Here is a 23,342-nt window from a genome sequence, read left to right on the forward strand (position 1 = left end):
GATAGTAAACCAGAGTTGTATCTTGGATTATGAAACCTTGCTTGTTTGGGAATAAGAGGTCAGGGTCCTGTGTTCAGACAATCATAGAATAATAGCGTTGGAAGGGGCCTGTAAGGCCATCGAATCCAACTCCCCTGCTCAATGCAGTAGAGCCCACCACCTCCCTAGGCAATTGGTTCCATTGTCGTACTGCTCTAACAGTCAGGAAGTTTTTCCTGATGTCCAGCTGGAATCTGGCTTCCACATTAAATGAAATATGTTTGCTAGCAGGAGAAGTCAAGCAAGAGTGAGAGGGGGCACAAATTCCTTTCTGTGTGAATTTGACCTATATCTTCTGAGAAGAATTAGTGTCCTGGAATTGTTAGCACTTGCATCCACATCTACTATTTTTTTTTCATAGAATGACAGATGAAGAGAAAAATGAAATGGAAAACCATGTGAAGTCCCTGCAAGACGGTTATAAACTCTTATCCAATGAAGATTTGAAGCAGTTGCAGGAGGAACAAAATGTAGAAGATGAAAATATGGATGAAAAGGTAGCATATATTGCTGGTTATGGTGTATGCAGTGTTAGATTGCTTACCCTTATGAGTTTGATTTATTGCATGGTTGTGGAATTGCGTATTGATACTAAACAAAAAAGGTGCATTGAATTGTGTGCATCGTACAAACAAAAGCAGAACTAAATGACTGACAACTTCTAGTCTATTTGTGTAATTGGAATTATAGCTGAATGTTTATAAATGAATGTATAGAACCTTATATATGAACAAGTTTTTATATTTTGTGCCTTGCATGAACTAAGAGCAAACAATCATACATCACTTAACCTTTCTTTTTAAAAACCATACTCTGAATCCTTTCAAAATTCTGTGCTTCTGTGTTCTGTAGATTACATCTTATTTTATGCCCTCCTAGAGGTATCTCAGAAGGTATGACATATTCCAGAAGTTCATTAAATTTCAGCTTAGTACATAAGTTTGGAACCTAAGCTCTCACTAACTGTGAGATAATAGATTAATGTTAATTATATTCAATACTGCCTCTGAAAGATATTTCAAAATACCAGGAAGTATATACAAAGAGGGATTATTTTGCCAATACCTTTTAAATACTCCCCATTGATGATTTTCAAAGCAAACCAGTTGCAATGCATTTACATAGCTACAATACTTGATTCTGTTTGGGTATCTTCTTAAAAGTGCTGTATGCTGTAAACATGAATAGCACGTGTGTTCTTGTACCACATACTGTTTTCTGAATATTCTAACCTCTCACAAAGCACATAGATAGCATGACAGTTTGCCTTCCAGGAACTTTTTTGCTCACTATAGGGTCATCGACTCTGTTGTCTTCCACTAACCCTACTGAGGTATGCAGAGCATAAGGCTTTTGGTTCACCGATGCATGTCATGTTTCAGTCTTTTATCACACCGTGTGCTGTTGAATCACTGACATAGATCATTTCTGCATTGAACTGCTAACATTCACAGTCTTTCTCCGAGCCTGGTAAGTAAGTGACATTATGCTGTATACAGGTAAATATTAAAATTCAAACATTTAACCCTTCACAATTTATGAAATGCTGAAAAACCATATTTTTATACTCTTAGGTGGACAAAGTCATAGCTGGCATCGTTGATCAAACCACCGGAGAGATGTTTTCAGTCTTCCAGTCAGTTCATAAAGGCCTTATTGACTATGACACTGGAATTCGGTTACTTCAGAGCCAGCTCATTTTATCAGGTTTAATTTCACCAGTTTTGGGAAGGAGCTTTGACCTGGAAGAAGCAAAAGCCCATGAACTTGTTGATGCACAAGCTATATTTCAACTACAAGATTTTCAGAATGCAAAGACAACCATTTCAAAACTGCAATTAACAACACTCCCAGTTGTTGGTGCTTTGGAACAGGGTCTAATTTCAGAATCTCTGGCTATTAAAATTCTTGAGATTCAGCTTTCCAGAGGGCATCTAACGATACCAGCCACAAGAGAACAGCTGACTTTGCAAAAAGCTTTCCAGAAGAACCTGGTTTCTGCAGCATTATATACCAAGCTCCTGGAAAGACGTGACATGTGCAGAGACCTTATTGACCCCAACACAGCAGAGAAGGTCTCCCTTGAGGAATTGCTTGAAAGAACTGTAGAACATAAAGAAACAAGGTTGAGACTCTTGCCTGTGATCCCTCAAGAAAGAGGCACAATAACACTAAAATGTGGAAGGAAGATAACTATTTTGAGGGCAGCTCATGAAGGACTCATAGAGAGAGAGACCATGTTCAGGCTGATGGGTGCTCAGCTACTTTCTGGGGGTATCATTCATCCTGATACAGGACACAGAATGACTATTGAAGAGGCAATGAGAGAAGGGGTTATTGATCAGGATGCTGCTTGTGCTATTTTGACTCATCAGGTTCAGACAGGTGGGATACTGTGTCCAAATTCATCAAAACGTTTAACTGTAGATGAAGCTGTACAGTGTGACTTGCTATCCTCTTCTAGTGCCCTTCTGGTGCTACAGGCACAGCGAGGCTTCATTGGACTCATCTGGCCAGATAGTGGCGAAATATTTCCTGTATCTACTTCTTTGCATCAAGGCATGATCACTAATGAGCTGGCCTGCAAAATTCTAAATGGACGGCAAAAAATAGCAGCACTTTATATTCCAGAAACTTGTGAAGTGATCAGCCTGGATAATGCTGCCCGACAAGGAGTCATAGATAGTAATACTTCATCAATCTTAAATAGCCTTACTCTACCTGACGAAATGCCTAATGTGGATGATATACCAGTCCATTTGAAAAGAGTTGCGAGATGGCTCTCTTCTTATGAACTCCACCCATCTGCCCAACATGAACATGGAATGGATGTAGATGCTTTGGACATCAATGAGCCCGTACATCACTGCAAACAACAAACTCAAAAACTGTTCATGTCTTATCTAATGATAAATAGTTATATGGATGCGAACACGGGGCAAAGACTTTTGTTGCATTGTGGTGACTTAAATGAAACTGTCAGCTTGTTAATGGATCAGAATAGTTATAATACATATGGGACTGAAGGGCAATTCTGTGAGACCCATGTAAACACAGAAGTGTCAAATCTTGCGCATCACTCTGAAAATGTAGTGTTTAGCTGTATTACTAGCAATGCTTTCGATCAAGAAACAAGTGTCAAAAATATTTCTAGTGACAATAACAGGAAAGAATTTCACGATGATCACCAGAATGTCAAAGGCTCAGGAGAAAATAGTTTTCATATCATAGCTGGTAGATCAGAGCAGTCCGAATGTGCTATGAATACATTATTTTGTGAACAGGAAGACAGATCTAGAAAGGGACTCAATACAAATAAAAATTGTGAAAAAGAAAATGTATCTAGAAGTTTGCTGGAACCTTCTGAAGAAATACCAGTGGAAGTGAGTGAAGATTTAACCAAGCAAGCAAATTCTGGAAATGTTGAAGCAAAAAGATCTCTTTCAAATTATTCACAAGAAAACCTTCCATCAAGAACGAATGAAGATAACATTTGTATGGTAGAGAAGAAAAAAGTCAAGGAGAATGAAAACTCTTCAGTCATCTTAGATAACATTTTGGATATGAATGCTTCTTCAGCTATGAATACAGAAGGAAACACACAAGGGAGGACAGATATTTCACATCTCATGGACAATAATAAGCTGAAATGCATGCAAACGAAAGAAGAATGTATATTAATCAAGGATGAGGTAGAAGATGATTTTCAGGATAGTTTATACACCAGTAAGCATTCCAGCAATAAACTTTTAAGTGAACTAGCTCAGGAGGATTATGGGGCTTGTAATGAGTGTGGGATTGTGCAGTCAGAAACTAACACCACTCCACTGCAACATAACCTTGATAATGGGACAAGTGGATGTACTTTAGAAGCCTTTACTGATACAAATGGCAAATTGCCATTAGAAAACCACTCCATAATGCATGATGCATGTCCCCTGAAAGATTGTCTTCATGTGAATGGTAAACAATCACAGGAAGACTGTACAAATACCTATGTCCGTCCACCATTGGAAGACCCTGCTAATAAATGTACTCTGTGTCTGTTGGAAGACAATCCCAATCTGCAAGCTGCATCTTCATTGGAAGCTAGATATCATACAAGTGGTAGCCCATCACAAGATGACTCCACCAGCCACCATAGTATGTCAATGCAAGAAAATACGTTTCCTAAAGGTAATCCACTGCTGAAAGACAACATCAGTTTGATTAATGGATTATTGAAGAAACAGACTGAAACTGAAAGTGGGGCATCTCTGGAAAATGACATTAATATCAGTGACAGACAACAACCTACAGAGCAGACTAATTTATGTCATATATCTTTGCCTGATTATCATATTAATTCTGATGGAGTCCCACTGTTGGGATATCATACTGAAGATAAATCCATTGGGCCACTTCAGAGAGAACATGCTGGGCTTCCACTGGAAGGCCCCATTGATACAAATACTGAGTCCGCAGCAGAAGTCAGTACTAAATGTCTTCATGGATTACCCATTAAAATCAATACTGAAAGTCAGCCCAGACCACCTCTGGAATTCACTACTAGTATGGAGAATAATGAACCATCTGTGGATGACAATAGGTCAACATTTACAAGTGGTGGATTAGTTCTAGAAGGTAATAACAGTAATCCTTCTGAGCCACTGCATGGAAGAAAATGTAATACTCCACAGTCAGGAAAGGACAGCAAAGACCCTTGTGACATATTGCAGCATAAAGATGCCAGTGAGGCTGTACAGATCAATCATAACTTTGGTAATGTTTATAACACGGCCAAAATTGACAAGGGTGGCTCCTCTGCTCTTGAGAAAGATATTACTCCAGAGCCCACCAATAGTGCATTTGCCATGAAAGAAGCAGCAGATAAACCAGTGCAAAAAGGAACATCTTTTCAGGTCAACCTGAGTATGAAAGAGGAGAATATTCTAGGCTTTAGTGAGTCAAATGACACTGATACATATGGAATCATGAATATAGCAGCATTGAATGCAAAGATGCTAGGCACTATTCTAGAAGACAAGGCAGAAGACGCTGGAGATGTAGAAAAGACAGTTCAGAAAAAAGAAAGTGAAGAAAGTAAAGAGATCGACAATTCCCTAGAAAAGTTTCATGAAATTGAAACACAAAGAAATGGGCACAAAAGAATTAGAATGAAAAGAGAAGGTGACTCCGATGAAAGTGAACATGAAAGTGTATGTCTGGATAATGACAATGGTGATAATGACAATGACAAAGATGAAAATGATTTTGAAAGTTATGATTATGTGGATTTTGATTATGATACTTCTGATGACACAGATTATGAAGATGAGGAGGTGATGGAAATGCATTACTCACAGTGCCGTAATAAAAACAGTGAAGTCAGAAAACAACTTTCAGTGACTACTGAAAACAAGAATATTCATCCCGAAAACAATTTCCACTCAGATTCAAAAAATTGCTTACCGTGCTTTGAAAACTACAGTGTTGATAAACAAAATTTAGCTGACCTTGCTAACGAAAGCATTGATGACCTTCCATGTAAAAGTAACGATGTAAGATCGCAAAAAGATTGGCAGGCTTCTGAGCCTTTCATGGAAAACAAATGTGCATTACATAGCAATCAAACTTCCCATTTAAGCATAAGCAATGGTATGACATCAGAGAATGCAATTGGCACAGAAGGTAATGCAACTGAGTTAAATATAGCTCTTCAATGCGACTTATTCATTAACCACAGCAAAGTTAAAAACCATGATGATGCATCAATGCCATGTTTGAATTGTGAGAAAATACAGGAAGCAGAGGATGGAAAATTAATAGAAGCAGTCACCAATATGCCACAAGTAGAAATGGACACTCTAGAACAGAATAAAAACGGAGCATGCATTCTGAAAGACGATACTATCCAGGAATCCAGAAGAAGCCCTGTAGAGACTGGTTCATTCATTGTTAAAAATGGTTATGAAATCAGTCCCTCATGTGACATGAAAGCAAGTCTTGACCAAATTCCAAATAAAACCGCCTCAGTTCCACACTCCAGTGGCTTTGTTACAGAAGAATCAGTAAACCATGAAGAGCAGCAGTTTGACCTTTCTTCTTATTTAAAGCAATGTGCAGAGGATATAAAAGCCGAGAATATTTTAGGACTAAGGGAGGGTGATTCATTTTACCTGAAGGATGTTGAAAGAGACTGTGAAGAGAATGGAGAGGTGCTAGTGATAAGGGGAAGTGTAAATGGCAAAGAGAAAGCGCATCCAGGAGAACTGAGCTGCCAGCTGCCTCCATCTCCTGCATCAATTTTTTCAAAACCTATGAGAGCTAAAGCTAGTAAAGAAACAGACGGTAGTATTCATCCGAAAGCGTGTCATGTAATTGAAAGCTACAGAAGTGACTTTGAGAATATGGGTCGCAAAGACAGTGGAGAAGCAAGTAACAAGGCTGAAGTTGGTTCTGATGAGCATTTGCAGGCAATAAGCTTCGCTTCTAATGCTTTAGGCACCATAGGTGATTCCTGGCATTGCACTGAACAGAAAGCGCCTGAAGCCGTGATAAGTCACTGTAATGTGGGAAATACTGAGGGAGGCGACCTTCTAGGCCCTGAGTCTGCCTCGTTCATGAACAGCATCGAGCGAAACGTGCAACAATCACAAAAAGAGGAGCAGCTTCTTTATTTCCCCCCACCCAAGGAACAGGAAGGTCGTTTTTCTAAAGTGCCTGCTACATTACGGGAAGGCTTAACAAATATACTTAAAAGCAAAATAAAAGATGGTCGTGTTTACTACAAGCAGGAAGACGAACCTTTAAGTTATATTGGCACAAGAGCTTTAATGCAAAATTTACTTAAAATGGTTGATTACACCCATTGGGGAAGTGAGGTTTCTAATCAACCTGATGTCAAACTTGCAAACGACGACTCTAGAACTGCTCCTTTGCTCGCTCCTTTGTGCCCAAATGCAAACAAACATAATTCCACCCCATCTACTTGGCTTGACAACCGAAGTCCTGACCTCCTCCTTGATATACTGAAGCAGGACCATTGCAGACAAAGAACTGATGGCACAAACGGGACAATGGAAGAGAAGGCCCAGACCGAAAGAGATCAGGAGATAAGACCTTCTGCGTTTGATCACACCTTTGCCACCATCTCAGATAGAGCTGGAACTTCATCAGGATCGAAACCAGAAGCTGCTGCAGAGAATACTACTGCAGATAATAATACTCTTCCTTTGAAAGAAGACCATCAAGCTGAGGAGCCATGCCATCCACCAAAACGTTTCTCTGATGATGCCGTGGAAATGAAGGAATCTGTACCAAGGAGTGTGGTGAGTAGCAACTGTTATAATCTGTTGTCTTAGGCAAAGGCCTGCGTTTGGTTCATGTTGGTGGTTGCACTTATTAGCATAATCAAAACTGGCACGTATATTACCAATATGCACTCAACCACTGATCACAAGGAGATAAAAGTGCCCTGGGTGGTTTCATTGTAAAATGAGCCTCTGGGCATATTTCAAACTTTCAATACCTTTTCTTTCTCCCCCACCTTTTTTTTTTTGTTATATGTGAGTAGTAATGAAGGCAGATACTCTGTTTCTGTGCTGCTTAGCCGCAGATATATTAAAATGAGTTATTGTTCTATAATATTTTCAGCTGTACAGTGGTACGCAGCCTTGTTCTTGGTTCATAGAGAATCTGAGAAGACACTTGACAGTGGTTCAAGATATGAAATTTCTCTTAGATGATCTGCAGCCCATCAGTAATGACTTGGAAGCCCTAAAGGTGCAACTTGAGCAGTTAGAGGTGAGCTAATTATCTTTACACAGAAAATGAGAACAAATTAGTTCATATTCTTCTATTTTTCTACTTTTACATTAAAAATAATGCTCAGTGCGGCTCACAGGAGCATTAAAATACCAAATCATCAGTATAACAATACAGCAAAGATCTATAAAATGTCATAAGTATACCAAATCCCTTTAATACATTTCACAAACCATAATATTTATATCCACATTAGTCAGCTAACAAAAACAACAGCATCCTACCAGTTAAATTCTTTTAAATACAAAAGCAGTACCATCCATTAATGTGGATTAATAATCACAAAGATAACCACCTTGAGCTAAGTAACAAACTGTAGAAGAGTGTTAAAATAACATGGATAAGGGGTTGTGTCTTATATCCAGCCACACATTAAACAGATTTGAGGGTACCAATATGACTCAAATCCACTTGTGTGAAAGAATGATAGAATTTATTGATGGAAAATGGATGCAGAGAATAAACACAAGGAAAGAAAGCTTACATACAACCCTTCTTCCCAGCTCTCAGCTTCAGTCATCCCAGTTCCCAAAGAAGTGACGAGTACCATTCCGGGGCTGGTTATCTGAGCAAGTGGCTTGCCTCCCCCCCCTGCCCCACAGACGAGAACAGGTAGCAACCAAATCTTCTCAGGATTTTATAGGGGTGGTCTCATAGTTTAGATCAGACTGTCAGAAAGCACACACACACACTTCCCCCCTGTTTATCAAGGCCTTTCTCTATTGGCAGCAAAGAGAGTTTCTCAGAGCATAGGAAGAGCATCCTTTATCGGCTATAACAGTGTTCTTCAACTGGTGGGTCGCGAGATCAGTCCAGATGGGTTGTGGCAAAACTGTTGCCACCATGCTCGGCAATTGCGAAATTGTGGAAGTGGGTCCCATGTTGCCAGTTGGGAGTTCGAGGTGGATCTCAAGTCTGGACCAGTTGCAGAACACTGAGCTAGAAAGCACACACTGCAAAGAGCAACTACTGTTTTAGCTTTTGTTAGTAGCAAAATAAAAAAAATAAAAATGCCAATGCTGACCTTCACTGTTTGTGAATGCAGCTATGAGAACTAAGTCTAAAATCATAAAAAAAATACAAGTTGCTTTAACACAAAACACTGCATATGACTTCGCGTAAATTCACATCTGACTCTTTGCCATTCTTCTGAAACGAAATCTAATACAGGTGGGTCTTTGGGGAATCATTGACAATGAAATAAAGTGATGTGTGTCCTGAGCCATATGAAAAAATGTTAAAGGCCTATTTATCATATTTATATTGTGCTCTTCTTCCAAGGAGCTCAGGATAGTGTATGTGGGATTATCCCATTTTCTCACAACAGACCTGTGAGATGAGTTAGCTTGAGTGATAGTAGCTTAGTGGCTATAAGCTTCATGATTGAGCTGGGATTTGAACTCAAGTCTTCTCTGTTTGAGTCCCAACATTTTGTACACTATGCCACATTTGCTGTCATAGAGTAAGAAACCTCAGCCACCTCTGCTGTGTATATAATGACACCTCTACTCTCTAAAATGAATAGGTTTTTTAAATTTTTAGTTTTAAACATACAGTAAAATCGTGCAGTACAATTAATTTTACACATGACCCTAATAGACCTAATATATAATTTTGTTGTTTTGTTTCTCTGGTTGTTGTAGTCATTTGAATCAGGACTTGCTGGCTTTGCTGTTGTTTTGCGGAAAGATATGAAGTTGGCAGATGAATTTCTAAAACATCAGCACAAGGATGTTCCCACAGAACAGCTTGAGGATCTTAAAGAAAGCAATGAACATTTGGAGAAGGATTTCTTTGTGGTCTGTGAAATGTCTTCAGAGCGAGCAAAGCAAATTGTCTTTGCAGTAGACTCTGAAATGGTAGGTTCATAACCCGCAGCTTCCTTACTTATATTGATTTTTAACTCAGCCCTCATCAACTTTTGCTTAAAAAAACCCCAAGCGTAAAATATAACTAAAATTTAGTTAAACTGTATTATATATATATGATGACACATTTATCATTTGTTAGTATTTTTTATTTCATTTATTTATTTATTTATTTATTTTTGCATTTATATAGGGTGACCATATGAAAAGGAGGACAGGGCTCCTGTATCTTTAACAGTTGCATAGAAAAGGGAATTTCAGCAGGTGTCATTTGTATATATGGAGAACCTGGTGAAACTCCCCCTTCATCACAACAGTTAAAGTGCAAGGGCTATACTAGAGTGACCAGATTCAAAAGAAGGCAGGGCATCTGCAGCTTTAACTGTTGTGATGATGAGGAAATTTCACCAGGTTTCCCATATATACATATGACACCTGCTGAAATTCCCCTTTCAATACAACTGTTAAAGATACAGGAGCCCTGTCCTCCTTCTCACATGGTCACCCTAATTTATATCCTGCCTTTTTTCCTCCAAAGAACCCAAGGCGGCATACATAATCCTCCTCTTCCTCTCCATTTTATCCTTACAACAACAACCCTGTGAGGTGGGTTGGGCTGGGAGTGTGTGACTGGCCCAAAGTCACCCAGTGGGTTTCCATGGCTGAGTGGGGACTAGAACCCGAATCTCCCAACTCCCAGTCCAGTCCTTTAGCCACTACACCACACTGACTAACTTTAAAAGTATCTAACTTTAAAGCTATGCACTTGAAGTTAATCCTAATGAAAGGATTATTTACAGTACAATCCTATTACTTAGAAGATAGCCCAGCTGTGTTCAGTGGAGCTTACGCAGTTTTAAGTATACATAGGATTGCAGTCCCAGTCCTTCTAAGCCACCACTATGGTGAGTTTATACAGGCATGTTCCTCTCTTGATTACTGTAACTTCAAGTAATGAAGTGCATGTGGGAATCATTCATCATAGATGAACACCACAGATAGGGCTTCCATGTCTTCTCAGACAGGGTGTTTTTCATGTTAAGCTGTGAATCATCCATTGATAAGCTATTGAATGATGAAACATTGAGTAGTATATGTGAATTTGCCCGTAATCATATTATTTAACCAGTCTGTCCAGATTAGGCTTGTTATCCCTAGTGTAGGGGAGGGGTTTCAGGAGGTCAATCAGACTCAGGAGGCGGTAGAGGAGGAGGAGGAGGTGGACAATGACTAGAAATTTACCAGCCAAGACAGGAAGTGGGGGAGAAGATCCTCCAAGATTCTTCAAGGTGGAATCTTCTCAGGAGTTTATCAGAAAGAATGCCAGTGCCTCAGAGCCCATCCTCCCCTAGTCCCTGGGAACTCAGCCTCTGGGAAGGGGACTTTGGAGTTGACAGATCCCAGGGTCCACCGCAGGGTCAAGTGGGCAGAGTTGAGAGCAGGTGAGAGGCAGTCTGCCAGGCTAGCCATTTGCCAAAGACTTCTCCAAATGGACTCTCCCTAAAATGGCTCTTGGACTGTGCAGGAATCTCTCCCTTTTAGTTGAAAAGGCAACTACCTAGCTTAGTGTTTATTTGCTGAATAAAGACACAGCAGACTTCTTTATTGTTTCGCATCTCAGCGGGAGGCTTAGAATCACGACAGTCTTAAAAACAAAAACAAAGTTCCATTGTTGTGAAATAGTAACTCAGATGGAAAGAATTTGTTCTCTTCATATAGAATTGTGTTGGTGAAGTCCTATAAATCCTTTTGCCTGTCATGTCTAACCCTACTGCCCCTGTTTTGGGAGAAGGTGTTTCAGGTAATCAATCAGAATCAGATTCAGAACTAGAAGATGCAGCCCCAGACACCAGCCAGCCTGTACCAGTGTGGGAGGAAGCTCTCACAGGCGATTCCCCAGCTGGGAGTCAGCCCTCTCCAGAGCTTATCTCCTCAAGGCCAAATCCTACACACTCAGTGAGAAGTGAGTATTCTTCCGGGGGTGAGCATCCCAAAAAACTAGCTGCCGGAAGCTGAAACGCATGGCGCAAAAAGAAGGCATGAGAAAGTCGGAGAGATTGCTCCAGAACCTGCCACTGTACCAGGCGCTCTGAAGTTATGGGCGTTTGAGAAGTAGCTTCTTATTCTTCTTGAACGGACTATGATCTTGCTTAGTTTGCATAGTTTTGCCTAGGGGGACGTTTCCAAGAGGTTAGACTCTATTCAGGTAGAAGAGACGTTTATTGCTTAATAAAAACTTTGTGGATTTCTTAGCAAGCCTCATCATTTGCCTCCCATCGAAAGTAAGAGCGTTCTGAGAAACACGACATTGCCTCTGCTTGGGTTAAATAGACTTTTGAATATACAAGTGGTATTGAGCAAGGATTGGGAACCTTCCCCCACCTCACCCCAAGAGCCACATTTCAAGAAGTAGGTGGAGGCACAATCAGTCACCCACCTACCCACCCTCTCTCTCTCTCTCTCTCTCTCACACACACACACACACACACACACATTCCCCTTCTCTCTCTCTCTCTCTCTCTCTCTCTCTCTCTCTCTCTCTCTCTCTCTCTTTTCCTCTTCCCTCCCAACTGCCCCCACCTCAGCCCCTCCCCTGCCCCCAGTAGAAAATCTTTATCGGGTGGGGGGGAACCTTTTGCTGATACCCATGGAACTTTAAAAAGGAGAGAGACTAGTTTCTGCACAGAGGGGTGGGTGGGACTGAGGAAGGCATGCCACAGGCCAGAGGTGAGGCCATGGGCTGGAGGTTCCCCATCATTGGCATAGGATGTTCTTGCAGATCTGAAATATCACGTATGGTGGAGAAGTGGTGCTTTGTTCCACTGACATATAATGGAAATGTTTTGGTTTGGTTTTTACTCTCACAGATCTGTTAGGAAGAAAATCTCTTTTTAAAAAACTTCTTTTCTAGGCCAAACTTGCAGTGTTGCATCAGGAATATTTAATCAAGCTTCAGGAGTTCACAGATTGGATCACGGAGAAGAATGAAACAGTGAATAACCTCAAGGCAGATGTGCACGATATAGAATACGTGAAGCAAAAGTTTCATTTATTCAAGGCAGGTACCACTTAAGCTAGTCACAGTTATTTAAGATGCTTCCAGACATGGTTTATTGGAGGTGATCTGCATTCTGAATCAGCCCCAGTCCACAATAATCCACTTGTTCAAGGTACTGTTGCCTGGTTCAATCGCTTTTATCCAGAAGGACTGCCAGGATTTGTTCAGGTGATACTAACTTTGTACCAAAATTATGCCATTTTTTACCAAAATTATGACATCTGGAAGCACTGACAGTAAGGTTATGTTTTAACAAACTATTCACAAAGTCCACCAATAATGTAGCAGACACTGCATCATGTAACAGACACACACCATTAGATTAATTCTAGAATACATAGTTTGAGGGTTGTAGCCAACAGATGGCTAGAATAACCCTCAGAATTTCCAAGATAATCTTGAAATCCACTGTAGTCTCTCTTTATATATCTTTAATATAATTTTATGACATTAAAGTCTCTAACGCAAGACACCAGAGCTCTATTTATTTATTTCGTACATTTCTAGTCCACCCAATAACTAATATTCTCTATTTGTAGAGCTTAACATGAAAGACCTGTTTTTGTGAATTAATATATTTGAAGCAGGTTAAGAAACCCAAATTTCTGGTAATATTCATTAATAGATTCTGGATTCTGGATTAAAACAAATAAATAAAGAGACAGTTTATATAGAAAATATAAATGCCAGTTTAGATAGTTTGGATATGCAGAACGTTTAAGCCAGACCAACATTTCCCCTATGTAGATTAGATTCCAAAACATTTAGACCAGAGGTGGGGGCATGTGGCCTGCAGGTTGTCATCACCCAACCATGGTGTGACCACTGCCACCTCTCATACATCGCAGAATTCAGCGATGGGGGACGGGACCTGGCTATTTTAGTGCTACAGTGTGCTGAATTTCAGCTATAAACCACCACATGCTCTGTGGATAACAGTCTGAGGTAGGGAGCTCTTTATTTATTTTTTTCATACTAGTTTTCTACATCCTTAGAAGGCCTTCAGAAAATGTTAACTGTTTTTCATTGCTTAACTTGCAGGACCTTGAGAAAGCGCTTGGATACAGAAAAATGCAGCTGGAATCCACAGCCCTTGACATTCAGTTTTTCATTTCTGAACATGCCCAAGATCTTTCCCCAAACCAGAGCAAGCAACTCCTGAGGCTCTTAAATACCACCCAGAAGCACTTCCAAGAAATGCAAGAAACAATAAGATCTCACATGGACCATTTTGAAACTCTCTTACAGGAAGCACAAGTTCTTGTTGACCAGAAGGTTTGCTTCTCTGTGTGATTTCATGCTTAGCCTTACGTTGGCACAGTGCCATAATGTCAAGGTGCAGAAATTGTTGTGTTATCTGAAGGCGAAAGCTAAAGAATACAACATGCCTAACCTTCGGCATGATCAAAGTCTGATGAATCCTTGGTATCCCGTGCTCCTTTTGTTTTGTTTTAACAGTAGTATTTTGAAACAATGGACTGGTTCAGACAACACGCTAAACCATGCTGCTTAACCACAAAATGGGTAAGGGAATGCATTGACCTTAATGCATTCCGTTAACCATTTTGTGGTTAAGCAGCATGGTTTAGCATGTTGTCTGAACCAGACCAATGAAATGCTTCATTTGGCAGCAAAGAACGGTGTAGCGAAGAAATAGTATCTCTTTTAGTTTGAAAGAGAGACATGGACAAATAAAGCTGAAACAGCAGAGTCTAGAATTAGGGTTAGGCCCCAAGCACCTGGGCAAGAGGGATACTTTGTCATGTGGTTCAAGCATCCAATCCCACTCCTTACTCCTGGTTACAGCAGCATCCATTGATGCTTCTGTCCTTTGGGGAAACTGCTACGTGACTCAGGAGTGCTGGCCTTTTGTATCCAAAGACAGCTGCTGCTGTTGGTGCCTTTAGGGAGGGGATGTAGCTCAGTGGTAGAGTACCTGTTTTGCATGCAGAAGGTCCCAGGTTCAATCCCCGGCATCTCCAGGCAAGGCTGGAAAAATGCCTGCCTGAAACCCTGGAGAACCGCTTTCAGTCATGGTCAGCAGTTCTGGGCTAGATGGGCCTGTGGCCTGATGCTGTCAGAGGCAGCTCCCTGTGTTTCTTCTCGTGCATCTAGAGAGGCTCAGGCCTAATCTACACCTGCAGCCCTTTGGGGAGCGGGGAGGGATGATTGTGGAGTTTCCAGCTTCAGAGATCGTCCCTTGGGCCACATGTCAGCGAGTTCTCCCGGAATTAAAGGAAAGCCGTCCTGGTTGAAGGTGTTTTTAGGGGTTTTTTAACTACTCCTGACGCTTGCCCAAGAGCAGAGTTGTGATCCTGCGCGAAGCTGTGATGTTTTTTAAAACCAAACAAACACACTCGGCGCTCGAAGACGCCAAGAGCGATTTGAAATGTGGCGAAAATGCTTTCCTCCGATACCCATGGGCTCGCCCCTGTTTACCTGTTTGCGGATCCTCGCTACTCACGAGGAACATCAACGACCTCAGGAGGGGGGGCACACCACCCGCGGACCTTGAGTTTGTCCTGAGAGAGGGGAAAAAGGGGAAGCAGTCAGTGGTATCCCGGGAAATCAGAGTGGTCGTCCCTGGATCACCGTTGGTCAACTGTGCATTATGTAGCCTGGTAGGGACGACCTCGATACTATCCTGGGATAAATGGCAGGTGTAGATTAGCCTTCGTCTCTCTATTGCAGGATAAGGCAACCTGGAGCAATCCAGATGTTTTAAGCTACAACTCCTATAATTCCTGACTACTAGCCATACTGGCTAGGCTTATGGGAGTTGTAATCAAAACATCTGGAAATCCCTAGGTTGTAAGGCATAGGAAGTAATGCACTCAGGAGGTTGAGAGTTTGTCAGAAGTAAAGTTAAGAGGAAACCAGAGCCAAAAGCTCCATTAACCTCCAAGCTGTCAACATTTATTTTGAAGATCCAATATGTTTAGATCTCTTGGAGAGAGTTGGGGGTGGGTGGGGAGAGACTGATAATAATGATGAATATCATTGCATGCCTGCTTCTGTATTGCTTAAAACCCGAAAGGATTTTACATGCAGGCAACGTTACATGTACCATCTGATCTAACGCATAGTTTTCAACTAACCTTTGTTCTGACATCCCTTTTCCAGAATTAATACCTGTTTATTACAGGTTTCGAGCCATTCAGAGATTCGGATTTTCACACGCATAATGCATGGCCAGACTTCTGCTGGGGGATCCCATCCAAAACCTGGTCTCTTTACTTACCGCATTTGTGAGGTTTATCCATACCTTTTATATTCAGCTTCTTTAAACTGTGTGCAACTGCTATCATGTTTACAGCATACTTTCTGAAAGGGTGTCTGATGAAAGCTTTGCAATGTGGTTGTTTGAAAATTAACCCGCATGAAAGCTCCTGGGCATTTCTATTCAGCTGTCTTCTTGTTCCGAATTAGGACTTGGCTGAACAGCACCAGGAATTCAAAGAGAAGCTGCAGGATATATGTGATCTCCTCACGCAGACAGAGAACCAGCTCATTGGCCACAAAGAAGCCCTTGTTATTGAAGACAGCAAGGCGGAGTTGCAGCAATATCAAACCAAACAAGACGTAAGCACTTAACGAATGTGCAACAACAGAATAAGGGTGCTTCCAGACAAGGCTTTCAATGTGCAGTCGCCCTGCCTCCTTCGAGGAATTTTATGAGGAGTCCAAACAACATCGTCTTCCACTTGTAATCCCTCCATGTTTTCCCACAGCTTCTTCCACCTTTTTGCTTTCCACCCCAAAAAGCTGGAATAGCTGCACAATGTCTTTTAATTGGTAATGCTAGGAGCTGTCTGTCTGGAAACACCCTAAGACTGCAGTCCTAAATGGTTTAATTCTGTTTAAGGTGAATATTTTTGGAGCAAACGTATTTAAGAGGGCTTTGTAAGCAATAGCTTGGACCCCCAGGATCTACTTATCCGCAAGAGGAAGGGACCTGTGAGAGGAAGATCTCTGCTCACAAAAGGTCCCTCTGCCTGTTTTGGGGGGATTCCTCTCACGCCACAGCTCACCTGACCCTCTGTGTAGCATTTTCCGGGGACTGCAAGGGCTGCTGTAGGAAGGAGGTGGCAGGGCAGCCCACAGCGATCCCCTGTGCGTCATCTGGATGCACAGGGACGATCCTGGGACAATCCCTGGGATAACGACTTGTCTAGACACGCCCTAGGATCTGGAGCTGAGGGTTCTTTCTGAGCAAAGGTCCCTGTAGCTGCTCCTTTTCTGGGTGATGGATGGGACCAGGCTCGTATTTCCCTTGCCGTGATATTCTTCCTGGGAGGCAGGACATGCAACTTCACAGTGTCCCTTGGTCCCCTGGCTGATGACAAAGGCTGGAAATGTGCTTCTCTTATGCTCTGCAGTCCTAGAAAAATTCATAATATGAGCCGTTCTGCTAAACATTTGCCCATAATGCAGAGAATTGTGTGTATTACCTTCCACAGTGCAAGATATTAATAAACTAAATGACTTCGGAATAATTTCAAACAGTTAACTTGCTAACTTGTACAGTGGGTCAACCAGCCTTCAACACTCAGGGAAGAAAAATGTCTCGGGCTACTTCCTACTGTTTCAGCTACTGAGTAGAGCTGCCAGTTTTGTTTCCATCACCTTTATCGTTAATAATAATAATAATAATAATAATAATAATATATTTATATAGCGCCATCAATGTTCATGGTGCTGTACATAACAAAATAAAACAAAATAATAAGATTTGAATGTCAAAATGTGTGAGTTTACCACAAATATTTTAATGTTAACAGCCAAAGTTATTCTGTCATTGCCATTCTTGTGAAACATGAAGGCAAATCTAGGCTGCACATTTGATGAGGGGCTTCTATGACATCAAAAGTGAAAAAAAATAAATGGATAAATTCTTCTTTTGACCTTTGTTATTGTTGTCATTTTTGTTCAAGGAGTTGCAGAAAGATATGCAAGCAAATACTCAGGCCCTGGCAGAAATTGTGAAAAATACAGAGATGTTCTTGAAAGAAAATGGAGAAAAGCTGCTACAGGAAGACAAGATTGTTCTTGAAAAGAAGCTGAATGAAGCTAAGACCAAGTGTTTGCTGCTTAGCCAGAAGGCAGAAGAGTCCAGAAAAGAGCTGGATAAAGCTGTGACAACAGCTATTAAACAGGAAACGGAAAAGGTTCTTTGGCAACCATTCATTTTCATTTTAACTTGGCATATTGCTATAATATTTTCTAACATGTGAAGGTTGACAGCCCCATTCAGATTTTGTAGGAGGCAATTGGGGTGTGGTGGTGACTTCAAAACCATTGTCATGGTAACTTGAGAATGGCAATGCAACCTCCTCCAGAAGCAGGGGCTCTGGTTCCAGGGGCTCTTTTGGAGCGCAGGGCCCTGAGGCAAGAGGGTCACCAATGGGCGCTTCTATGGCAACATCCTCTTCTGGATCTAAGAGGTCTAGATCGGAGGTTTCTCCTCCTGAGGAGGGGAAATCAGAACCCTTGCTGATGACACTGTATGGGAGAATTCTGCAAACACCTGTCCATATCGTAGAATAATTTGGCATAGATTTTCCCAGTTTTTCACAACACAGAGTCACAACGTTCTGTAGAAGTGTGCAAGGAAATAGATATTCAATAATCTTAATATTGCTATATGGAAAGTCAGCCTCTGCTTTCACTATGGGATGACTACACAATATGAAGCTATTTTATGACTCCAAATGTGATAATACATTACATGCTGAAGAAAAAGGCAAAAAGGGGTGTTTTTTTGTGTTGGACAGGTTGCATGTACCTCCCCATGGTCAAAGCACTGCTTTTTAAGGATAAAGGAAACCATGTTTATAATGAAAATTTAATTCACATACATCCTTTCTCAAGATCTATGCACATTTAAACACCTTGTACATGCATTGAGTGTAACGTGACAACAGGCATGGTATCAGGAGTCTGCACTCACCACTGACCCTAGTACTAATCCAAAATGGCATCTATTGCCACCTGGTTCCAGCATCTCAACATTGGGTGGCTACCATTTTTTCCTTCACCTAGTGCAGGAACGCAGGCAACTGCACCCACATTCTTAATTCCTTTATATTGGTTTCCTGATGGATGTAGCATTGCTCCAAAGAGATGCTATGTAGGGCTCCAGGGTCATTGTGTGGGAACTGAAATGGCGGGTACCACCCCAGCATGCGTTTGCCAGCTAAAGTGGCATTTTAACTGTTGCTGTTATTACAACAAAGGTAGCAAAACAACAACTACAACCCCACACCTGCCAGCCACCTCCAAGGTTAGGGGTGAGGCCCCTACTGAAGATTCTCTTGTGCTTTTAACAGTCCTTCCCTCCTCTATCACTTAGTTTTGGGATTTTGCCTCACTAAAGTGGTCGTGTTTCCGCCTCTCTGCGTTCTTCTGACTCAGGCTTGTTTTTTCCATTTTGTTTCTATCGTTTACCTGTTCATTTATTATCTGTACTCATCCCACCCTTCCCAATTCTTTTTTCAGGAGGAGAGAGAGAGAGAGAGAAAGAAATATAAAAGCCCTCAGGGAGGAACACTCCTCATTATCTGCCTTTCTTTTCATCTCCCTCTTCCAATTTGGCCAGCCTTTTCCCCCTTGTGCCTTCAGCTCTGCTGCTTGCTATGGGGAAAGTAAAAGGAAAGGCTGTTTCTGCCCACCAAGATCCAGCCAGATTATATAAGACCCTTCTCAAGATCTCTAGAGCAGTAGGCTTCATAGCTGATGCCTCTTTGGATGCAGCTCAGTTTTCTGCTAGATCCCTAGTAGCTGATGTGTTTGCCAGGAGGCTACTTTGGCTGCGCCATTAGGATGCTGATCTGCCTTCTAAGTACAACTTGGCATCAGAGCCATTTGTAGGGGGCAAGCTCTTCTGGGATGAAGTCTTAAAGGATGTCCTAGTTGAGTTGAAAGATAAGAAAAAGGCTATGCCCTCAGCAAAAAAGAAGGAAGAAAGGCGTTTCTTTAGGAGATCTTTTCACCCCTACCAAACCAGCGAGCTATTTCGCTTCTCCAGACCTTCCAGGTGAGTGAGAGATGTTCGGTTCACCTGTCCCACCTAGGCTCGTTCCCGAGGAGGAAATAAAGGCCAACAGAATTTCTCTGCCGGATGTGGCTTGTCCAATCAGTGTAGGGGATACAAACACCAGTTCTGACGCCAACCCTCAGTTAGTTGCCAGATATGCTGACAGATGGCGAGCCATCACTTCAGATCACTGGGTCTTGGAGACTCTACGCTCAGGTCTGTGTTTGGAGTTGACATCTCGACCTCCCCACTATTTTTCCCCATCAGCAGCCCCAGCAAATCCAGCCAAGAGGGAGATGGTGAAATTGGCCATTCAACATCTACTAAATACTGCCGCAGTGGAAATGGTGCCTCTAGAAGTGAGGGGATTAGGGTTCTATTCTCACTTTTTTACAGTCTCAAAGGAAGATGGGTCCATGAGAGCTGTCTTGAACCTCAAGTCTCTCAACCGCTTAATCCGTTATTGCAAGTTCCGGATGGAGAGTCTTCTGTCCATCAAAGAATCTCTTCACCTAGGAGACATCGTGATTTCAGTGGACCCAAGAGAAGCCTATCTCCATGTTCCTATATTCCCCAGCCACCAGCTCTACCTCCGTTTTGCCTTTGAGGGCTCCCATTTTCAATACAGAGCCATGCCTTTGGTCTAGCATCAGGCCCCAGGGTATTTCAAAGCTCATGGTCACCCCCGTGGCACACCTTCTCATGATATTTTCTTATCTTGACGATCTTCTCATCTGTTCAACCTCTCATCATCAGGCAATGGACGACTTGCAAGTCACACTGGCATGCCTCAAGGATGTCAGTTTTCTTGTCAACAACTAAAAGAGTAATCTGTTTCCCTCTCAAAGAATACTGCACCTGGGGGCCATACTAGTTACACAAGCAGGGATCATGGCTCTCTCTCCAGAGAGGATCTCCAAAATTCAAACAGCAGTCAAATTCATTTACCACAAGAAATCAGTTGACCTCATGCTTCTAGCGAAGGTTTTGGGCCTCATCGTGTCGACATTCCAGGTAACTCCCTGGGCAAGACTTCATTCTTATCCCTTGCAATGGGCCCTGCTTCCTTTCCAAAGCGGCATAGCATCAAGACGTCATTCGTCTGTCCAAGGGGGTTTGATCTTCTTTCTGCTGATGGCTGCTCCATCCAGTTTTGCAGAGAGGGGTCATCCTCCAGGAACCCCAAAAAACAGTGATTACATTGGATGCCAGTCTGTGGATGGGGAGCTCTGTGCAAGAGAGGATGATTAAAGTAACCTGGTCTTCAAGGGAGTCGCAACTTCCTATCAACCTACTGGAACTCCAGGCAGCCAGGCTGGCAGTACAACACTTATACTACTCCCCCTCTGGTCAGTTCTCCTCTGGTCAGACAACATCGCAGCAAAAGCACACATCAGCCATCAGGGGGAACCAAGTCTCTAGACCTCTAAGCAGAAGTGGACTCTCTCCTTCTTTGGGCAGAACATCATCTCGTTTCCATATCTGCAGAATACCTAAGTGGGAGAAAGAATACTCAGGCCAACTGGTTAAGCAGAAAGCAGCTAAACCAAGGAGAATGGATGCTTCATCCAGAAGTCTTCGAGGATGTAAGCCTTAGCTAGACCTAAGGTTTATCCCAGGATTGTCCCGGGGTCATCCCTGTTCATGTAAATGACACACAGGATATCCCGGGAGCAGGCAGAGACGACCCTGGGATAAACCTTAGGTCTAGCTAAGGCCGTAGTCTCCCATTTCGGGATGGTTCAGGTGGACCTGTTTGCATCAGAAGCCAATCACCAAGTCAGCAGGTTCTTCTCCTGTTATGCATCTCCAGCAGTGGAGATGACAGATGCCCTGTCTTCTCCATGGCCCACCGAGCTTCTGTATGCTTTTCCACTGCTCCCTCTTCTCTTCAGGGTTCTGCGGAAGGTGAAGGAGGAAGAGGCAAGGATCATTCTAGTGGCTCCTTTTTGGCCACGGAGACCCTGGTTTCCCAACCTGATCAATTTGGCAGTGGCTCCTCCTTGGCTTTTCCCTCTGCGGGACATCTTCTACACCCAGATCCTGCATGGCTTGAGTTACATGTTTGGAGATTGAATGGAAACATTTTGCCAAGGCAGGCCTCTCCCCTGCGGTAATTGAGACTATGTTGGCCTCAAGGAGACCATCCACCCGTAGAATGTACCAGAGTACATGGAAGATTTTTTTCCAGTTGGTGTGCTAAGAAAAGGTTTTCAGCTCAGAAAGCCAGCATCTCTGATGTTTTAACATTTCTGCAAGATGGTTTGGCTATGGGACTCAAGCTTAATACGCTCAAGTGTCGGGCTTCCACACTATCTACTCTTCTGTCAAAATACCCAGAGAAGTCCATGGGCTCTCATCCTTTTCTCAAACAGTTCCTGCACGGAGCTTTTTCAAAGTCACCTCCAGTCCAGCTCTGTTTCCTTTCCTGGGATCTCCATAAAATACTTTCAGCACTTCAGAAGCCACCTTTTGAGCCCCTGAAATCAATATCTCTCCGAATACTCTCTTTCAAAGTTTTATTCTCGGTGGCAATAACATCAGCCAGAAGGGTTTCCGAACTGAACGCCCTCTCTGTAGAAAAGCACCCATGTGTCTTCCATAAAGATAGAGTGGTTCTCGGTACTAACCCTTCTTTCCATCCTAAAGTCCTGTCTCCCTTTCATTGTCAACAAGAGGTCATTCTTCCCACTTTTTGTCCTTCCCCTGTGCACACTTTAGAGAAGGCATGGCATTCCCTGGATGTCAGGAGAGCTCTGAAGGTTTATATAAGCAGAACCAAAGCTTTTCGTCAATCAGATTCCCTGTTTGTGTCTTTCATCCTGCCTCCTTGGGGCGGAAGGTTTCTAATGTCACTCTGAGTAGATGGCTAAAAGCATGTATTTCTATAGCCTATTCCTGTGTTAAGTTGTCTCCACCTGCCAAGTTTTTTGCCCATTCTATAGGAGCAGCTTTTCCCCTTAATGCTCCACCGCATGAGATTTGTAGGGCAGCTACCTGTGTGAATCCTCACACCTTTGTTAAACATTATAAGATCAATCTATATGCCTCTGGGAGGCAGCTTTTGGAAGGTTTGTCCAACAGCACGTCCTTCCCAGGCATTAAGCAGCTGCTACTTTTTTGAATCCCACCCTACAGGGGTCAAGCTTTGGTATGTCCCACCTGTTGTACTGTCTACATGCACAAGAGAAAAGGGCGTTGGTCACTTACCTGGAAAAGGGATTTCTTTGTGCATGTAAAACAGCACATCAGGGCCACTCCCTAGACTCAGATACCTTTTAAGCTGCTTGATGCTGATAGGGGTTAATTTTCCTAATTTTGTCACACTTTGTGTCTTCCCACGCCTTGTATGCAGAGAGCGTAAGGTGTCCTGTTTTTCTAGTTTGTATTTTTGCTGTTCTCACTGATCCTAGTACTTCCTGAGCTTGTCATCGGAAACTGAGTGATAAAGGAGGGAAGGACTGTTAAAAGCTTTAATTGGAGCGGCAATTTTGCCTCGACCACTAGGTGGTGCCTAAGACCCACCTGATGTACT

The 23,342-nt window shown here is 42.3% G+C and overlaps 1 protein-coding gene across 11 annotated transcripts in view; it reads left to right on the forward strand.

Annotated features, from left to right (window-relative positions):
* The window catches only part of DST (dystonin), a 391,150-nt gene that overhangs the window by 235,407 nt on the left and 132,401 nt on the right, over positions 1-23,342 (forward strand). For 7 of the 11 annotated variants that reach the window (XM_063125037.1, XM_063125036.1, XM_063125038.1 and 4 more), the window contains 3 exons: positions 401-536; positions 16,201-16,353; positions 17,706-17,939. In XM_063125037.1, coding sequence (XP_062981107.1) covers positions 401-536; positions 16,201-16,353; positions 17,706-17,939 — 523 coding nt within the window. Of the gene's footprint in view, positions 1-400; positions 537-1,613; positions 7,350-7,674; positions 7,825-9,488; positions 9,705-12,624; positions 12,772-13,812; positions 14,047-16,200; positions 16,354-17,705; positions 17,940-23,342 lie in introns of all 11 variants that reach the window. The other 4 variants (XM_063125032.1, XM_063125033.1, XM_063125034.1 and 1 more) reach the window with 1 other exon arrangement.

The sequence above is a fragment of the Elgaria multicarinata genome, chromosome 4 (genome assembly GCF_023053635.1).
Source record: "Elgaria multicarinata webbii isolate HBS135686 ecotype San Diego chromosome 4, rElgMul1.1.pri, whole genome shotgun sequence".
Taxonomy (NCBI): domain Eukaryota; kingdom Metazoa; phylum Chordata; class Lepidosauria; order Squamata; family Anguidae; genus Elgaria; species Elgaria multicarinata.